The 15,369-nt window shown below is 52.1% G+C and overlaps 1 protein-coding gene across 4 annotated transcripts in view; it reads left to right on the plus strand.

The window, feature by feature from the left end:
* The window catches only part of PLEKHH1 (pleckstrin homology, MyTH4 and FERM domain containing H1), a 58,357-nt gene extending 42,989 nt beyond the window's left edge, over positions 1 to 15,368 (plus strand). For 2 of the 4 annotated variants that reach the window (XM_027552230.1, XM_027552229.1), the window contains exons 14-29: positions 294 to 455; positions 1,555 to 1,635; positions 1,947 to 2,129; positions 2,531 to 2,639; positions 3,447 to 3,559; positions 4,093 to 4,338; positions 4,679 to 4,776; positions 5,253 to 5,430; positions 6,111 to 6,266; positions 7,275 to 7,375; positions 8,351 to 8,492; positions 9,580 to 9,722; positions 9,833 to 9,962; positions 11,547 to 11,633; positions 11,889 to 12,035; positions 12,945 to 15,368. In XM_027552230.1, coding sequence (XP_027408031.1) covers positions 294 to 455; positions 1,555 to 1,635; positions 1,947 to 2,129; positions 2,531 to 2,639; positions 3,447 to 3,559; positions 4,093 to 4,338; positions 4,679 to 4,776; positions 5,253 to 5,430; positions 6,111 to 6,266; positions 7,275 to 7,375; positions 8,351 to 8,492; positions 9,580 to 9,722; positions 9,833 to 9,962; positions 11,547 to 11,633; positions 11,889 to 12,035; positions 12,945 to 13,106 — 2,238 coding nt within the window. In that variant the 3' untranslated portion in view covers positions 13,107 to 15,368. The other 2 variants (XM_027552231.1, XM_027552232.1) reach the window with 2 other exon arrangements.
* Position 15,369: the final 1 nt, after the last annotated feature.

Below are 15,369 nucleotides of genomic sequence, written 5' to 3' on the forward strand. Positions count from 1 at the left end.
GTCCTAGCAGTTGGTGTTTTAGATAGAAGAGGTGCTGGGTTTGGATATGGCTCCGATAAAAACAAAGATGGGGCAAGATGAGCGTGTGTGGAAGACATGACACTGACATTTGCATCGCTCCTCATTTGTGGGTTTGAGGAAGAAGAGGAGGCAGGATGTGAGATGGAGTGAAGTAGGAGAGAGATGGAGAAAAAAAGGAGAAGAAGGAAGGGCCGGTGGGCCAGAGTTCTGTGCCACCTCATAGCCGGGCCCCTGTTTTTCCATCCTCCTCTCCCCACCCCCTCACCCCCCAGCTCATCTCTGAGAAGAAGACCTACTACCTGACGGCTGACTCGCCTAGCCTGCTGGAGGAGTGGATCCGTGTCCTGCAGAGCCTGCTGAAGGTCCAGGCCATTGGGCCTCCAGCCCTGCCTCAGGGGGGCACCAAGCCCACCGTGAAGGGCTGGCTGACTAAGGTATGGGTTGGGGGATGGGGGAGGCATGTGGGCCTCCTGAGAGTCAGGGGAGCCAGGAGTGAGTCCCAGGGGTGGCGGGTCCCCTCCTGACACAGCTTTCTGCAGAGGGTTCCTCACATTGGTTACCTGTGGTCTGAGCCACATAAGGTGATGGTGAATGACTCTCTGGAAAAACAGGGATCAAGGTTGTTAGAGCAACAGCTGTTCTCAAGTCAGAGGGGGGAAACGAATGTCTTGGACCCATTTTGAGCTCATTTGAAGTTGCCCCCACTGCTGCTTTGTACCCACCACAGCTCAGTATGAATAGAGGGAAGCTGTGACCTCAGTGAGGCAGGCGTGGCCAAAGATTCATAATATCTCAGGCTGCCCTAAAGATGTTTTTTGATTTTTTTTTTTTTTAAGCCGTGCCACTTGGCATGCAAGATCCTGGTTCCCTGACCAGGGATCGACCCCAGTGCCCTCTGTAGCGGAAGCTCAGAGTCTTAACCACTGGGCCACCAGGGAAATCCCTAAAGACATTTTAATTAGGGCCTTTCTGGTTGCAGGGAGCTGAGAAGCACTTATTGACCCCCAGGGAGGGAGGTTAACAGGGAAGTGCAGTAACTAGGCCAGGACACTGTCAGGAGTGATACGTAAGAAGCTCCGTGCTCGGGGCTCTCCCTCTGCCTTTCTGTTCAGTCTGGGTTCACAGCCCTCTCCTCTGCTCGGGTGCAGTGTTTTTACACTTCATGATTACATTTGCCCAAGGACTTCAGCCCACGGTGGCCCTGCCCTCCCAACTCTAGTCCTTGCTGACTAGCAAGTTCTTCTTGTGGTCACATTCCTGGGACAGGACATCTGGTTGGCCAGGTCGACCTTTTAATGGCAGTTCATATGAGGGTGAATGGGGGTGTCGTGGCCATGGACCCTTGCTGTGAAAGGGCTGGTTCCATTAGTCGAGAATCTGGGTGGCATCTGAGTTTGACCTGGAATTGACCTAAGGGTCTGAGTTGAACCAGGGGTTTTGAGATCTGTCTCCTCGTGGCTTCTCTTTGCCAGTCCCAGATTTACTTCTGGGGTCATCTGATTCTGATAATGCTGGCTCACTTCTGACCTGCAGGTCAAGCATGGCCACTCCAAGCTGGTCTGGTGTGCTCTTGTTGGGAGAACCTTCTACTACTATCGAAGCCATGAGGACAAGGTACTTCCTGGCCTCCCAATAGCTTCCCCCAATCCGCATTCCTGTGGCTCCGTGTCCTGATGGAAGGCTCCACCCCAAACCCTATAACCAGTACAAAGCTAGTGGCCCTCTTTTGAGTGTGTGACCAGTGTGCAAGGCCCACAGGTTGTTTTTGTGTGGCATGTCTGTGCTCCTCCAGGCCTGTCTCCCCTTCCCCATCCTGTCATCCATCCACCTCCTTGATCCCCAGCCCTATAAGCCCTGAGGTTCAGAGAGAGGAGACTCCTCCATCCCTGCCAGCCCTCCCATTCATGCAAGGCTCCTGTCTGCAGCGACCTCTGGGCCGTCTGCCTGTGCGGGACGCGCGCATAGAGGAAGTAGATCGATCCTGCGACTCAGACGAGGACTATGAGGCTGGAGGAACCCGGCGGTTGCTGTCCTCCCACTACACGCTGGTGATCCACCCCCCGGAGCACAGCCCCACCTACCTCCTCATTGGCACCAAGCATGAAAAGGTGAGGGAGGGGCTGGGCCTCCGTGGCAAAGCTCAAACCTTTGATTCTCATCTTCCTTCCTTCTTCCCTGAGATTCCCAAAATTCAAACTTATTTTCCTCCTAGACATGTTGGCAACTCATATTTCCTGATTGGGAATATTCCTTGTACTGGGTTCATTCCCAGCGACCAACATCTCTTCACTGGGGCCATGAGATGGAGGGGACCACAAGCCTAGGAACTTAGGTTCATATTCATTCGATCCCAAGACTTTCCTCTTAGAGACCAGTGGCCTCAGCTTGTGCCAACCAAGCAGGCTGAGCATCGCCCTGCACTTGGCCCCTTCAGGGAAGCGCCCTTGGAGGTCCTGCCTCCGTTCTCTCCCAGCCCAGCCCCATCAGCTGGCTTTCCGTCCGCTTCCAGGATACGTGGCTTTACCACCTCACGGTGGCTGCAGGTGGCAGCAGTGCCAAGGTGGGCACTGCCTATGAGCAGCTCATTGGAAAGCTGATGGATGGTGAAGGAGACCCGGGTAAGGCAAGGGTGGCCGTCACTGCTGGGTTGGAGGGCGGTGGCTGAGTAATTGGTGGTTGGGAACCCCAAGAAAGCACGACCGTGCCCTGAAGCTGTTTGGAAAGCATCTGAGCCACAGAAGGGCATTCGTGTCCCATGCTCCAGGGCCTTGTTTCTGGTGAGGATACTGGGGAGACCACTCAGTATCTGGGGGCGTTGTCTGGGGAGCAGACACTTGGTCAATGTTTTACTTTGTTCCCTGCAACTTTGCTGGCCAGACAGAGGGTTGAGGAAAGAAGGTGGCTGGTTAATCTGTAGTTAGAGGTGGTTAATAAATGAAGTTAGGATCAGGCTGACTTGAGCCTGGGGCATTTAGAAGTCTGTATTTTGCTACTGGTTCTCAGGACCCTAAGGACCTAAGGGCTCCCAGCACACACACACTGCTCCACTGCTGCCTCAAGGCTTGTTTGTTCCAGGCTGATACACATTCCTTCATCCAGACCTGACGCTGCAATGAGGGGGCCTCCCTTGCACACACGCGCACACACACACACGCTTACAGATGCCCACGCCTTGCACACTCACTCCTACTGCAGCCCCATGAGCAAAGCAGCCTTCCTGTAAGCTGTGCTTCTGAGTGTGCTGAATAAATGCAGCGCACACCTGCCCAGCCCACGCTCTGTGGGTGTAAACGCAGCACAACCCGTGTGTCCAGACTGAAAACCCTGTGTTCCCTGCAGATCAGAGAAGGGGTGGGGTGGGGTGGGGGGCGCGTTTCCTGCGCACTTCTGACTGCCGCTGCTCTCTGGTGCTGTGCTCCGGGCAGACTCCCCCCTCTGGAGGCACCCCATGCTGTGCTACAGCAAAGACGGGCTGTACACCTCCCTCACCACCCTGCCCTCCGAGGCCCTGCAGACGGAAGCGGTCAAGCTCTTCAAGGTAAAGTGGGAGCTGAGCCCAGGCCCACAGGCTGGCAGTTGGCACCCTTGCCCTGCATCTCAGCTCTGGCCAGAGCAGTTCTGTGCACCGTGGTGATGGAGACCCAGGCAGTTTAGGGGGTAGCTTACAGAGGGATCTGAAGAGGATGGGAGACAGTCCCTCAGGGTTCCCACTGTGTCCTTTATGGGGAAGATACTGGAAGCTCTGGGATGTCACCCCTGGGCCCTTGAAATGAAGAGCTGCCGTCCTTCTGGAGTGCACAGTGGGAAGGGGCAGGTTTCTGTTGCTTCTGGACCTGAGAGGTTCTGGTCTATTTTGGATGTTCTTTGTTCCCCTCTGAATATTCTATCTTTTTAAAAAATGAATATGTCTTGTTTATGTAACGGGAATATTTAAAGAAGGAAAGATCCTCTCCCAAAGTAACCATTTCAGAAAGCATAGATATTCTCAAGCAGTAATGATGCTCCCTCTGAGAAAGCGCTGTCTGCAGTGAACCGGGGCCTCCCTTGAGCTCTCGGGGTCGGGGGGGACAGGCCAGTCTGTCCCAGCCACAGAGGACAGTCGTCAAGGAACCGCCCGAGCCTGCCGTCGTCTCCCTGCAGTCCTGCCAGCTCTTCATCAATGTGCCCGTGGAAGCCGCCTCGGTGGACTACCACGTGTCCCTGGCGCAGACGGCGCTGCAGGTCTGCCTGGTTCACCCCGAGCTGCAGAGCGAGATCTACTGCCAACTCATGAAGCAGATCAGCTGCCGCCCGCCGCAGAAGTATTCCCTCATGCAGGTGGGCGTCCCTGGGGCAGAACAGCTGTGGGCCAGGGCTGCCCAGGAGGTGGGAAAGGTGGAAGGAGGTGACTGGGCACATATCCTCCGAGCCTGGCGGCCAGCAGGCAGCCTCGGGGTACAAAGCTGTCCCGCTGTCTGCTCTGTGCCCCTCCTGGATGTCCACACACAGACTGCCTGACTACAGTTTTGGATGGAGCCTGGCCAAGCTGGCCCTCCTGGTGCCCACAGAAGGTTGGGGGCTGTGGTTTGGAGGGGCTGCTGAAGGCTCTGCAGCTCAGGACCGTGAGGGTGGTGGCGTGCAGACCCAGCACTCACCCCGCACTTCCTTCCCCGCTCAGTGCTGGCAGCTCCTGGCTCTGTGCGCCCCCCTCTTCCTGCCTCAGCACCACTTCCTCTGGTATGTCAAGCAGCAGCTCCAGCGCCATGCGGATCCCAGGTGAGATAGTGCCCCTCTGGCGTTACTGGCAGGCGTGATCGAGAGGGATGCTGAGGGAGACCAGGATGGATCAGATCGCCCCTGCTCCCTGGGATTTGTGTGGTGGCCGTGGAGACTTTGCCCATCAGCATGTACACTGATAGGCACATGGCGATCCAGGCACTCTGGGCTCCTCTACGTGCCAGTCCACGTAGGCATGGGTATTTTGTGGGGGCTTTCATGTGAAGCTACAGTGCCCCCACACCCCCATATTTTCATTCTCTGTTGCCATGTTTTTGGGCTCCTGCAGAAAATAGCCATGCCAGCAGCCTGCAGCAAATAGACCCCGAAAGACAAAGTAACACCCCAGACCTGTCTTCAGGGCTCCTATCACAGCCTCCCAGCTGCGGGTTCAGTCCTACAGGTTATGTGTCGGTAGGGAGCCGGGGGTGAGTGGATTCCCCAGTGTTCCTTTTTCCCTTCACCTGTCTTTTTAGAAACGAAACTGGTCAGTACGCCACGTACTGCCAGCGGGCGGTGGAGCGGACGCTGCAGACTGGGGAGCGGGAGGCCAGGCCGTCGCGCATGGAGGTGGTGTCCATCCTGTTGCGGAACCCCTTCCACCACTCCCTGCCCTTCAGCATCCCCGTGCACTTCGCCAATGGGACCTACCAGGTGACCAGGCTGCCGAGATCCCTGAGCTGAGTCTTCTCATGTCACTGACCCAGAGGAGAACACCTTTGGGCCAGAGGGTGCTGAGCCTCCGTAGGCCCAGCAGATCATAATAGGAAGACCAGCCGAAGCACAGGCCTGGGGTTTAGAGGGCGAGTGGGGCCATTTGCGCCAGTGTGGAGGGAGGAAGGGGCTGGAATCTCAAAAGTGCTTCAGTGTTCGAGGCCTGGGAGGTGGATCTTTTGAACCCACTGCACGAACAGGGAAGCTGAGACACTGACCAAGAGGGTGGCCTGGGAAAGGGCCCCCCAAAAGCGTTTATAGCATGTGGGACTGCAGTTCACTGTGGGCAGGCTCCTCCCTTAGGCACTCACCACTCCACATGGAAACCAGCTTCCTTTGGCCTTTGCAATTGCCCTTTCAGACTCCTGGTAGCTCAGCCTGCAATGTAGGAGACTTAGGTTTGATCCCTGGGTTGGGAAAATCCCCTGGAGAAGGAAATGGCAACCCACTCCAGCATCCTTGCCTGGAGAGTTCCATGAACAGAGGAGCCTGGCGGACTACAGTCCATGGGGCTGCGAAGAATTGGACACGACTAAGCGACTTTCACTTCACTTGCTTCTTTCAGTCACGCCTTTCCACCTCCTGGGCCCTGACCCCTCCACTGGCCCCTCTCCCGGCAGGTGGTGGGTTTTGACGGCTCCTCCACCGTGGACGAGTTCCTCCAGCGGCTAAACCAGGAGACGGGCATAAGGAAGTCCTCCCATTCGGGCTTTGCCCTATTCACGGATGACCCTGCTGGCAGGGACCTGGAACACTGCCTGCAGGGGAGCGTCAAGGTGATGGCCCCACCCCCAAGCCAACTGAGTCCCTGCTGCGCCACCTTGGCCTTCAGGATTTTGTGTTCCCAACCTGTTGGAGACTAGCCCGAGGCATTCCCCCAGGCCAGCATTTCTGTGCCATCCTAAAATGAGCCCATACAGGCAGAGTTGTCTCTGCCCTTGTCTCTGGAGAGATTTCCACATCCCTCCCTTCCTTGAGAGGCTTTTCAGCTTCCAGGGGAAAAGCTGCCTCTCAGCTCAGTGTTGGAAGGACAGGGAGGCTCTTGTCAGCATCAGCCTGACCTGGGCAGAGCCCCCTGCCAGTTCCATACACACACGCACAGACAGACAACTGTATGCTGGACCCAGCAGATGTGTTGCTGGCCACTCACTCTTACCTCAACTGCCAAGGCCCACTGTGCTTACAGGTTCCATCATAAAGAGGTAGATCCCTCTGTATGGACTTTGAGTGGGATTCGAGCCCTGTGTTGTATTAGGGTCTGGGGTTAGAGCTGCAGGGCATGCTGGCTGTTGGTGGGAATGTGCTGGAGCAGTTGATAAGGATGCTTTCTCTATGGTGACAGGACAAAGGCTTCTATAGTCTTTTACCATTGCCTGGAAAAACTATGCCATGTACCTTCTTTGTAAATGCCTGGCATCTGTGAGGCTTTGTTACATAGGAGGCCTCTGGTAATACTTGTTGAAGAGGAGAATGGCGGCTGGTGGAAGGAAAGTGGAGCTGGTGGTAAGGGGCCATGTTTTTTGACTGGGGCCACCTTGGGAGGTGGCCTCAGATGTTAAGGCAGTGGGGGACAGTGTTCCACGGTTTGCTGCCCACACTGCACGCAGAGATCCACCTCTGTCTGTAAGGAAGTCGCTGGCACCCTGGGTTCTGGGAGCATGAAGCCCTCTCAGGTCAGCCTCCGGATGGAGAACGATCATTCTGCTCTGCCTGGGTCCAGGCATGACTGGCCCTTCTTCCCCTCATCGGGAGCTTTTCTGACTTTGCTCTTTTGCATCTTGCAGATCTGTGATGCCATCTCCAAGTGGGAACAAGCCCTGAAGGAGCTGCACACCGGAAAGTCTGAGGGCGGCACACGTGTTGTGAAGCTGATTTACAAGAACAGGTCCTGAGGGCTGCCAAGGCGGGCACCAAGCATGAGGGCTGCTGCTGGGGTGCAGCTCCTCACTTTTTCACTGGAGGCCTGTCCTTCACAGATAGGCCCACAGATATAACACTGCCTACTGGTCACTAGCTGGGGGCCCAGGCAGGCTGTGCTCTTCTCTGTGAGACCCTGGACAGCTCAGGCTTTTGGTCCCTGTACTGTATCTGCACACTCACACATGTGTGCAAACACATACACATACACCCCTGACTGCCAGCCAACTTCCTCAGGTGGCTACATGTGCTACCTTAAGAGAGGAAGATTTTGAGCACTGGATATTTAAGGCTAAAGAATAAATTGCTCCTGTACCAATTCCAGGAAATACAGGAGCCATCCTGACTTTATATCACTTTGAGTAAGAAAATTTCTTCTCAGATATGTCTCCAGGCAAATAATTTCCATTAGTCTCTTGGAATCTTAACTCATCCAGTTCCCTAATGAACTGTGAAAAAGGGGCTTCCCAGGTGGCGCTGTGGCAAAGAACCTGCCTGCCAATGCAAGACACCACGGGTTCAGTCCCTGGGTTGGGAAGATCCCCTGGAGGAGGGCAAGGCAACCAAATCCACTATTCTTACCTGAAGAATCCCATGGACAGAGGAGCCTGGCAGGCTACAGTCCATAGGGTTGCAAAGAGTCAGATACAACTGAAGCGACTTTGCATGCATGCACCAGGTACCAGCTTCCCCTCACCTAATCCGGAAGTCTAAAGGTGAATTCAGATTTAACCACACGCTACTGTTGCTGTGAGATCTGGTGGCCCTGTATCTTCTCTGTGTCATGCTTGGTTAAATTTTCTGGAGGCAGTGGAAAACAGACTCACAAATGGTATAAAAAGAGTAGTTTCTTTCTTTGGAAATCAAGATATACAGCTGCAGAGACAGCCTCGTCCGTTTGGGATTCCAGTTTAGTCCTGGCTTCTCTTTCTCTCTCCTGTAGGCTGTATTTTCGGAGTCAAGTCAAAGGTGAGACAGAGCGAGAGCGTCTGCTGCTCGCCTCCCAAACTAATGGAGAGATAGTGGCAGGGAGGTTTCCTGTCAACAAGGAGCTGGCTCTGGAAATGGCTGCCCTGATGGCTCAGGTAAGGTTCTGTTCAGGAATCAGGAGGGTCAGGGGACCGTCTTGAACTCGCAGGCAGAATGCATCACATGGGAGGAAACAGAAGATTCTGCAGGTTCTGAGGTGCCAGAGAGGGTGGCCTTGCTGACTCCTTACCTAGTAGGGCACCTCACTGCAGACACTGAGAGCATGGAGCCCAGGGGCCTGTTTGAATCCAGCCACCTAACTGCTATGAGATCTTGGCCAACTTACTTTTCTTATCTATGCCTTAGTTCTCTTTTGTATTCTGAAAGCAAAAATCCCTTCCTGCTGCACCTACAGTGTTGTACTATGAGTCTTAGATAATGTATGTTGTAAAATGTGTACTCACCAGCTGTCAAACGCTGCAGTGAGAACTGGGGAAAGGAACGTGCGTTCAGGCTTTGACTCTTCTTCCTGTTACCTTTAGGAGGCTGTCTTGCCAAAGGCATCAGGGATGCCTTCTTGTTTCCCCTAAGAGTCTGGGTTTATATGCTGGAGAAGGGGAAATAATAACAGTTGATCTTTAATAAACATGTACTGAATATGCCAGAGAGAGCCCTGTGCTGAGCGTTTTATATGCATTATCCTATTTAGTTCTCATCCTTACTTTGTAGGAGAGTAAACAGAACAGAGTTTAACCTGATTGTGGTTTCAAAGCTGGTAAATGGCAGAGCTGGAATTTGAGTCAAGCATCTGACTCCCATGGCCACATCTGGAACACTGCTATACTGTAGGATCTGTAGCATCTTCCGCCCTCTATCCCATAGTTTGGGATTAGAAGCCAGAATTTCTGTAGTGTTGTCTGCCACTGATTAGCTACATCTTTGGATAAGGCACTTAACTTCAGCTCCAAAATGAACGTTGAACTTGACAATCTTTAATATTCTTGGACCCTAAGATTTTTTCTCTGGTGTCTGTGAAACTTGAGATAAGGGTCTGTTCACAATAAATGTTTTTTTTTCATCCATTCCCTCCTCACCAATAAAGGAATGAAATGATGGTTTATTGTACCTCTCTCAGCAGGCCCCCACCCACACCCTATCCACACCCGATTTCCTGACTTGTCCCTCCGCGTGCTTCTATTGCAGGTAGAGTACGGGGACTTGGAGAGGCCCATCCTTCCAGGACCTGGGGGTACACCCTCTGCCAAGGCTCAGCATCACCTCCAGCAGGTCCTGGACAGGTTCTACCCAAGGCGCTACAGACACGGGGCCCCCCCTGAACAGCTGAGGTAGGCTGCAGGGTTTTGCAGGAGTCACTGTGGGGAGGGCTGCAGAGTTGGGGAAACCTCAGAGCTGCGACAGAAACTTGGCACCCTGTCTCTCTGTCTGTCCAAACCAGGCACCTGGCAGATCAGCTGACCACGAAGTGGGCGGCACTGCAAGGCTGCTCCTCTCCTGAGTGCGTCCGCATCTACCTGACGGTGGCCCGGAAATGGCCCCTCTTTGGTGCTAAGCTCTTTGCTGCTCAGGTAAGTGTGAGCATTTCCAGTGGAAGGAGTGGTTACCATCCCATCTGGAAGCCCACCATACCATCAGAACTCCCTTAAGTTTCTCAGGGATTCCATCAGGTTTGAGCCAGTTCAGTCTCAACTAGTAGCGTCCGCCTGCACACTAGTGACCACTAGGGGTCGCAATCTCTCCACCCATTTCTTGCCTGCTGCAAGCTTTCCCTGGTCCAAAGCAGTTGTGACTCATTGCTTTTGGACCAGGATTATTTCTGGGTGACCCTCAACTTTCCTTTATTGATTTCTTTCCCAATCCTACCCTTGAAAAAAAAAAATAGGGTCAACTAATTCACAGCAGGGTTCAGACTTGATGTGACGTCCCTCTCAAGAGTGCTTTCATTTGAAAAGAACTTTGAAAGGACGTGTTAGTATCATGACCTAAACAAACACACCTCCACTGACATGGAGTGGCCAAGGGGGATGTGACTACTCAGGCAGCAGTTCATTTCTCTTGCATGAAGGCCAGGTGGCCAACAGTAATTTCAGCTGGAACTCTTCTTCACTGGCTATCTGGTACGTGTGAACTTTGTACATAATCACAGAGTGTGTGGATGCTGGATCAATGCTGGATGCTGGATCGTGATCCTGTTCACTGAGGGTACAGATCAGACAGTAGACATTCACTCATTCATTCAACGAAGAACTGTTGAGCTCCGATTATACCTCATGCATTGCGCTGGTTGTTTGTGGTTGCAAGATGTAAGCAAATCCGACACAGTCCTTGCCTTCATGGAGCTTCCCTAGTAGGGAAGGTCCACATTAATCAAATACTAATTCTCTCTCTCTCTAAATACATATATAATTTTTTTACAAGTTGTCACAGTGCCATGAAGGAAAAGTATAGGGGTGTTATAAAGGCATATAACATGGGGACCCTCTTGGCCTGGAAGGTTGGGGAAAGCTCCTGATGAAAGAGACATGTCCATCTCTGTTCCCAGACTTCTGGATAGAAGAGATAGGAGATCCAGATTGCCCTAATGCAGCCCTGGCAGGGAAAATTAGTCATTCTAAGACTTGCCCACCAAATAGTCACTTTTCTCCCTGGTAGGGCCTAAAGCCTTTAAGGTTGCATTATTGTTTTCCTGATTTTTAAAAAAAAATAATCCCTAGAAAATTGGTTGAAGCAGGATGCACTGGAGCTGGGAGAAACTGGGTGGAACGCTTTCAGTTTCTGAGAGCCAGGAGAAGACAGCCTGTTCTCCATGCCTGTGACGGAACAGCCAGGGCTGGACTCTGCTCTGCAGCAGGAACAGAGTGTGCTCTGCTCTGTTTTGTAGCAGGGTGGGCTGTGGGTACTGCAAGAAAGTGATACCCTTCCCCACTCAGCGTAGTTCGTAAGCGGCCAGAGCTCCAAGCCAGACGCCTGCCACAAGCAGACTGTTTATCCAGTATGCTGTACAAATACCATCTTCTGTGTTTTCTAAAAGGAGAAAAAAGTTGGAAATCACTGCCTAGCAGATCCCTGGATGTGCCTTCTACTTCAGAAAGCTCTAGTGGTTCAGAATCCTAGCTGTGACTCGGTCTGATGGGATTTTCCTGTTCCCCCAGCCTGCACAGCTGTCTTCCAAGGAGAGCGCTCTGGTGTGGATTGCTGTGAATGAGGATGGAGTCAGCATCTTGGACCACAACACTATGGTATGGGAGGGTGAGGGCTGGCTCCCGGGTGGCTCCTCTCTGCACTCAGAGTCCTGAGCTGAGTGACAGTGGTTGCTCTGCCCCCACTACCCCCACCCCAAGCTCTGCTGTCTAGTCTAGACACAGCTATAGACATTTGGATGGAGCTCTCCAAAGTGTGGCCACTTCAGACTTCTTTCTCCTGGTCTGACGAGACTCCCAGCTCAGGAGGCAGGGGGAAAGCTACCCAGGAACTAACTGGATTGCTTCTCACAGCAACTGCACGTCACCTATCCCTACTCTTCGGTGATGACCTTCGGTGGCTGCCGAGATGACTTCATGCTTGTGATCAGATCCGTTCCAGACCAGAGCTCTGGGAAAGGCCACGTTGAGAAGTTGATCTTCCGGATGGCTGCTCCCAAGGTGGGCCTGAAAGCTGCTACAACATTTGACTCTGATCGAATATAATGAGGTGGGCTTGGAGCACAGAAAGGAAACTGGGGTTATGATAATACCTCAGAAGGGCCCCGCCCCAAACAAAAACGTTTGGCCTTGTCTCTGATCAGTACTCCTGAGGGTGCTGGGCTGGTAGGTAGAGGGGCTGGTGGGGGCACTCCTCACGTTACTTCTTCTGTTCTGTCAGCCACAGCACTGGGCAGCTTGGGCTGGGGCCCTCTCGCTGCTCGTCCGTGCAGCAGGCCCAGGCCCAGGGCGGCTTCCTCCTCCAGGCGCTCTCCCCTTGCCTTGGGTTCTGCTATCCCAGCACTTGTCACAAGTCGGCCAGTCAGCACAGATTCCCCTTCCCTGGGGTTTTGAAGAAGGTCCAAAGACCTGTTTGGCTTTAAGGGCCTTGTTCCTACTCGGTACAGGAAATGTTGATTGGCAAAAATAACAATTCCAGAGACTCTGAAACCGAAGTTCTGATTTATAGTTTCTGGCTCCCTTCTGAGCAGCTGGAAACCCTGTTGTTTTAATGCTAAAGCTGGAGTTTGACAAACCTCCTCCTTCTTTTAATACTGTCCCTGCCCAAGGAGAGGACACGCAGGTCCCTTCCTCCAGGGAGGCCGCCTGCCCCGGCTTGGAGACAGCCAAAGCGGAATGTTGGTCCTCCTGTTTTCAGGAGGTACCATGGACTCCAGACGCCCATTTCACTGGTTGTCTGAACCTCACCAGTAATGATCCCCCGCTTGGACATTTCCACCCCGGGTGGGTATTAAGAGACAAACCAAAGCCCAAGAAGCTTATGTACCCAGTGCAACAGCTAGTGAGAGAGCGAGCCAGAATTCAAGCCAAAGCTAGTTCCATTCCTTCGTTTCTCTGTTGTCTCCTTAGATTGCAGAGGTGACCCTCATCTTGGCCAGCTACATGAACCACTGCTCCACAACTGTGAACCCACCCTCCACGCCCGCTGCTGCCTGCCAGCCATGGGAACTGGATGGACGACAGTTCTTTGCTTCTGTTCCCTGTGCTGCCAAGGGGCCAACGTTGCTGTGAATATTTCTCTTGCCCTTTTCCCCACCACCAGCTGGTGCCTCTGGGATTAGACATGTATCCTCGGGTGATACTACTGTGATGGGTCTGATAGCCCCCGCACCCCGCCCCAGTTGTTCTGTGAAATGTGTACTTCGGTGTCCACTTTACTCTCCAGGTGCCTTATCATGTTCCAGGGCCAACCTTTAAAAATCCAGACCCAGTATAAAAACCACTTCCCCCCCGCACACACACAAAAATACTGAGCTGTGGATGCTGTTCGGTTCTAGACGCAGGGTTGCCCGCTGCCCCTGGTCACTAAGGGCATCAGTGCTGTACGTCAGCTTTCCTGCACTGCTGCTCTCAGGGAGACTAGTATTTTTTATATTGGCTATGGTCCTCACGCAGGGATTTATACTTGAAGTTTTCCTGACATCCCTGAACGGGAGAGGACTAGAATTTCCAATTCACTTGAACTTCAACAAAAGCCTGGAACTCACTCAGGCTGGACTTCCTTTCCCACACGGGAGAGGTGTTGGTGGGGCTGGAGATAAAGGAGTTGACCCACCTTTCCCCTTCCCCTGCTACACACGAGGCATCAGTGGCGCCCTTCCGGGGCAGCGGCCCCTGCCCCTGCAGGACAAGATACTGTCCCCCGAGAATGAAGCTGGTCTCCTCACACTGGACCATCAGCGCAACGGAGTACAAGCAAGGGCAGGGGTGGGTCTACCCTGGCTTCTCCTTGTCTCATTTTAACGACTGGACAGGGTTCAGTGAAGCCTGTGCTTACTACTGTAGAAGGTGGGCATCACTTATTCCCCTGCTCATTGAAAAACCAAGCAAATGCATCCTGCTTTTTGCTACTCTGTGAGGCCACCAAAAATGACTCAGAAACAGAAGATCCCCCCTCCAGGCTTGTGAGGATTTGCTTAAGACTTCTGGTGAACTTGCACTGGGAATTAGTTTGAGGGCAGAGCACACACATGTGTTATCTGATGCCTGACTGAAAGTTTCTTTCACCTTTTGCCTCCTGGTGATGCCAATATCTCCCCACCCCCGAGTGAGACCTGCTGTTGAGTGCAGAGATGGTCTTGTCTCCGCCCTCCCCTGACAGGGAAAAAAAAAAAAAAAAAGACGAAAGAGTTCATTTATACTCTGATATTCCAACACGGGAGAAACTGAGTTTTATTTCATAGCTCTAACTCAGCCTTATCATTTTTCAATAAAGTGCTGAACAAACTACATGAGTTTAGCAATAGCATCTATGAACCAAGCCTTTAACCCCAACAAAGTGTGTGGTGGGGGCACACTGCAAAAACTGCAAGGCTGGAACTAGTTTATCTGAACACCTCAGCTGCTGTAAGCTTCCCCTCTCACCCTTTAAACTGAGAAGCATGACGAAAAAGGCAGCACATCAGAGTGTCTGCCTCTTTTAAATGAACTGGACTTTGCCAGGCTGGCAATTTTATAGCTGCCTCCCAATTTGGTTTCTCCCTTTCCCCCACGATTTGGGATTTAGCTGAGACATTTCTACCTCGAACAAGTCACATGTCATATGTCCCACAGAATCCTGAATAACCCTTCCAGGGCTGGTGTAAAAGGCAGAAGTTACAGCTCTGGTTTTGTAATATCTCGAATATCTCTAAGACAAATAAGGATATTATCCTTTTGGATAAGATATTATCCTATCCAAATAAGGATAATATCCTATTAATAAGGATATTATCTACAGGACCCTGTACAGAACTACCCTGTACAGAACACAGGAGCTAGGTGGACAGAGACTAGACTTTTGTAGGACATTGCTTCCTACTAACCAGTCCCTGAAGGACTTGCTTTTTTTCTTTCTTAACTTTTATACAGGGACACTGCATAGTTGGAACAATTATCTTTTTCAAAAGAGCTGATGTCAGGAGTTAAAATAAAAAATCCCAAAGAAAAAGTAAGCAGGAATGGAACTGTGTTCCTACTGAGTTTAGAGGGTCAAGCTGTTTTCCCTGCCCTGTCTTCTTCCCAGCCCTTCAGGAATCCTCCCTAGTTTGTTGATTTTATACAAAAGAAACAACCTTATAAACAAAGGCTTCTATAGTATGTATGTTTATCCTTCTTCAACATGTCTGGGAACCAAAGCCAAATTTCTGTCTGGCTTTTTGTTTCATCCCTCTTGGAAAAAGAAGTTTTTGGAGTCATAGACAATGCTGAGTAACAAGAGTATTAATGTACTTGACACCCTTGACTGAAATGCCACGATCATGTTTGTCAATAAAAAGCAGCTGTCTGAACCAAG

The sequence above is a fragment of the Bos indicus x Bos taurus genome, chromosome 10 (assembly GCF_003369695.1).
Source record: "Bos indicus x Bos taurus breed Angus x Brahman F1 hybrid chromosome 10, Bos_hybrid_MaternalHap_v2.0, whole genome shotgun sequence".
Lineage (NCBI taxonomy): Eukaryota > Metazoa > Chordata > Mammalia > Artiodactyla > Bovidae > Bos > Bos indicus x Bos taurus.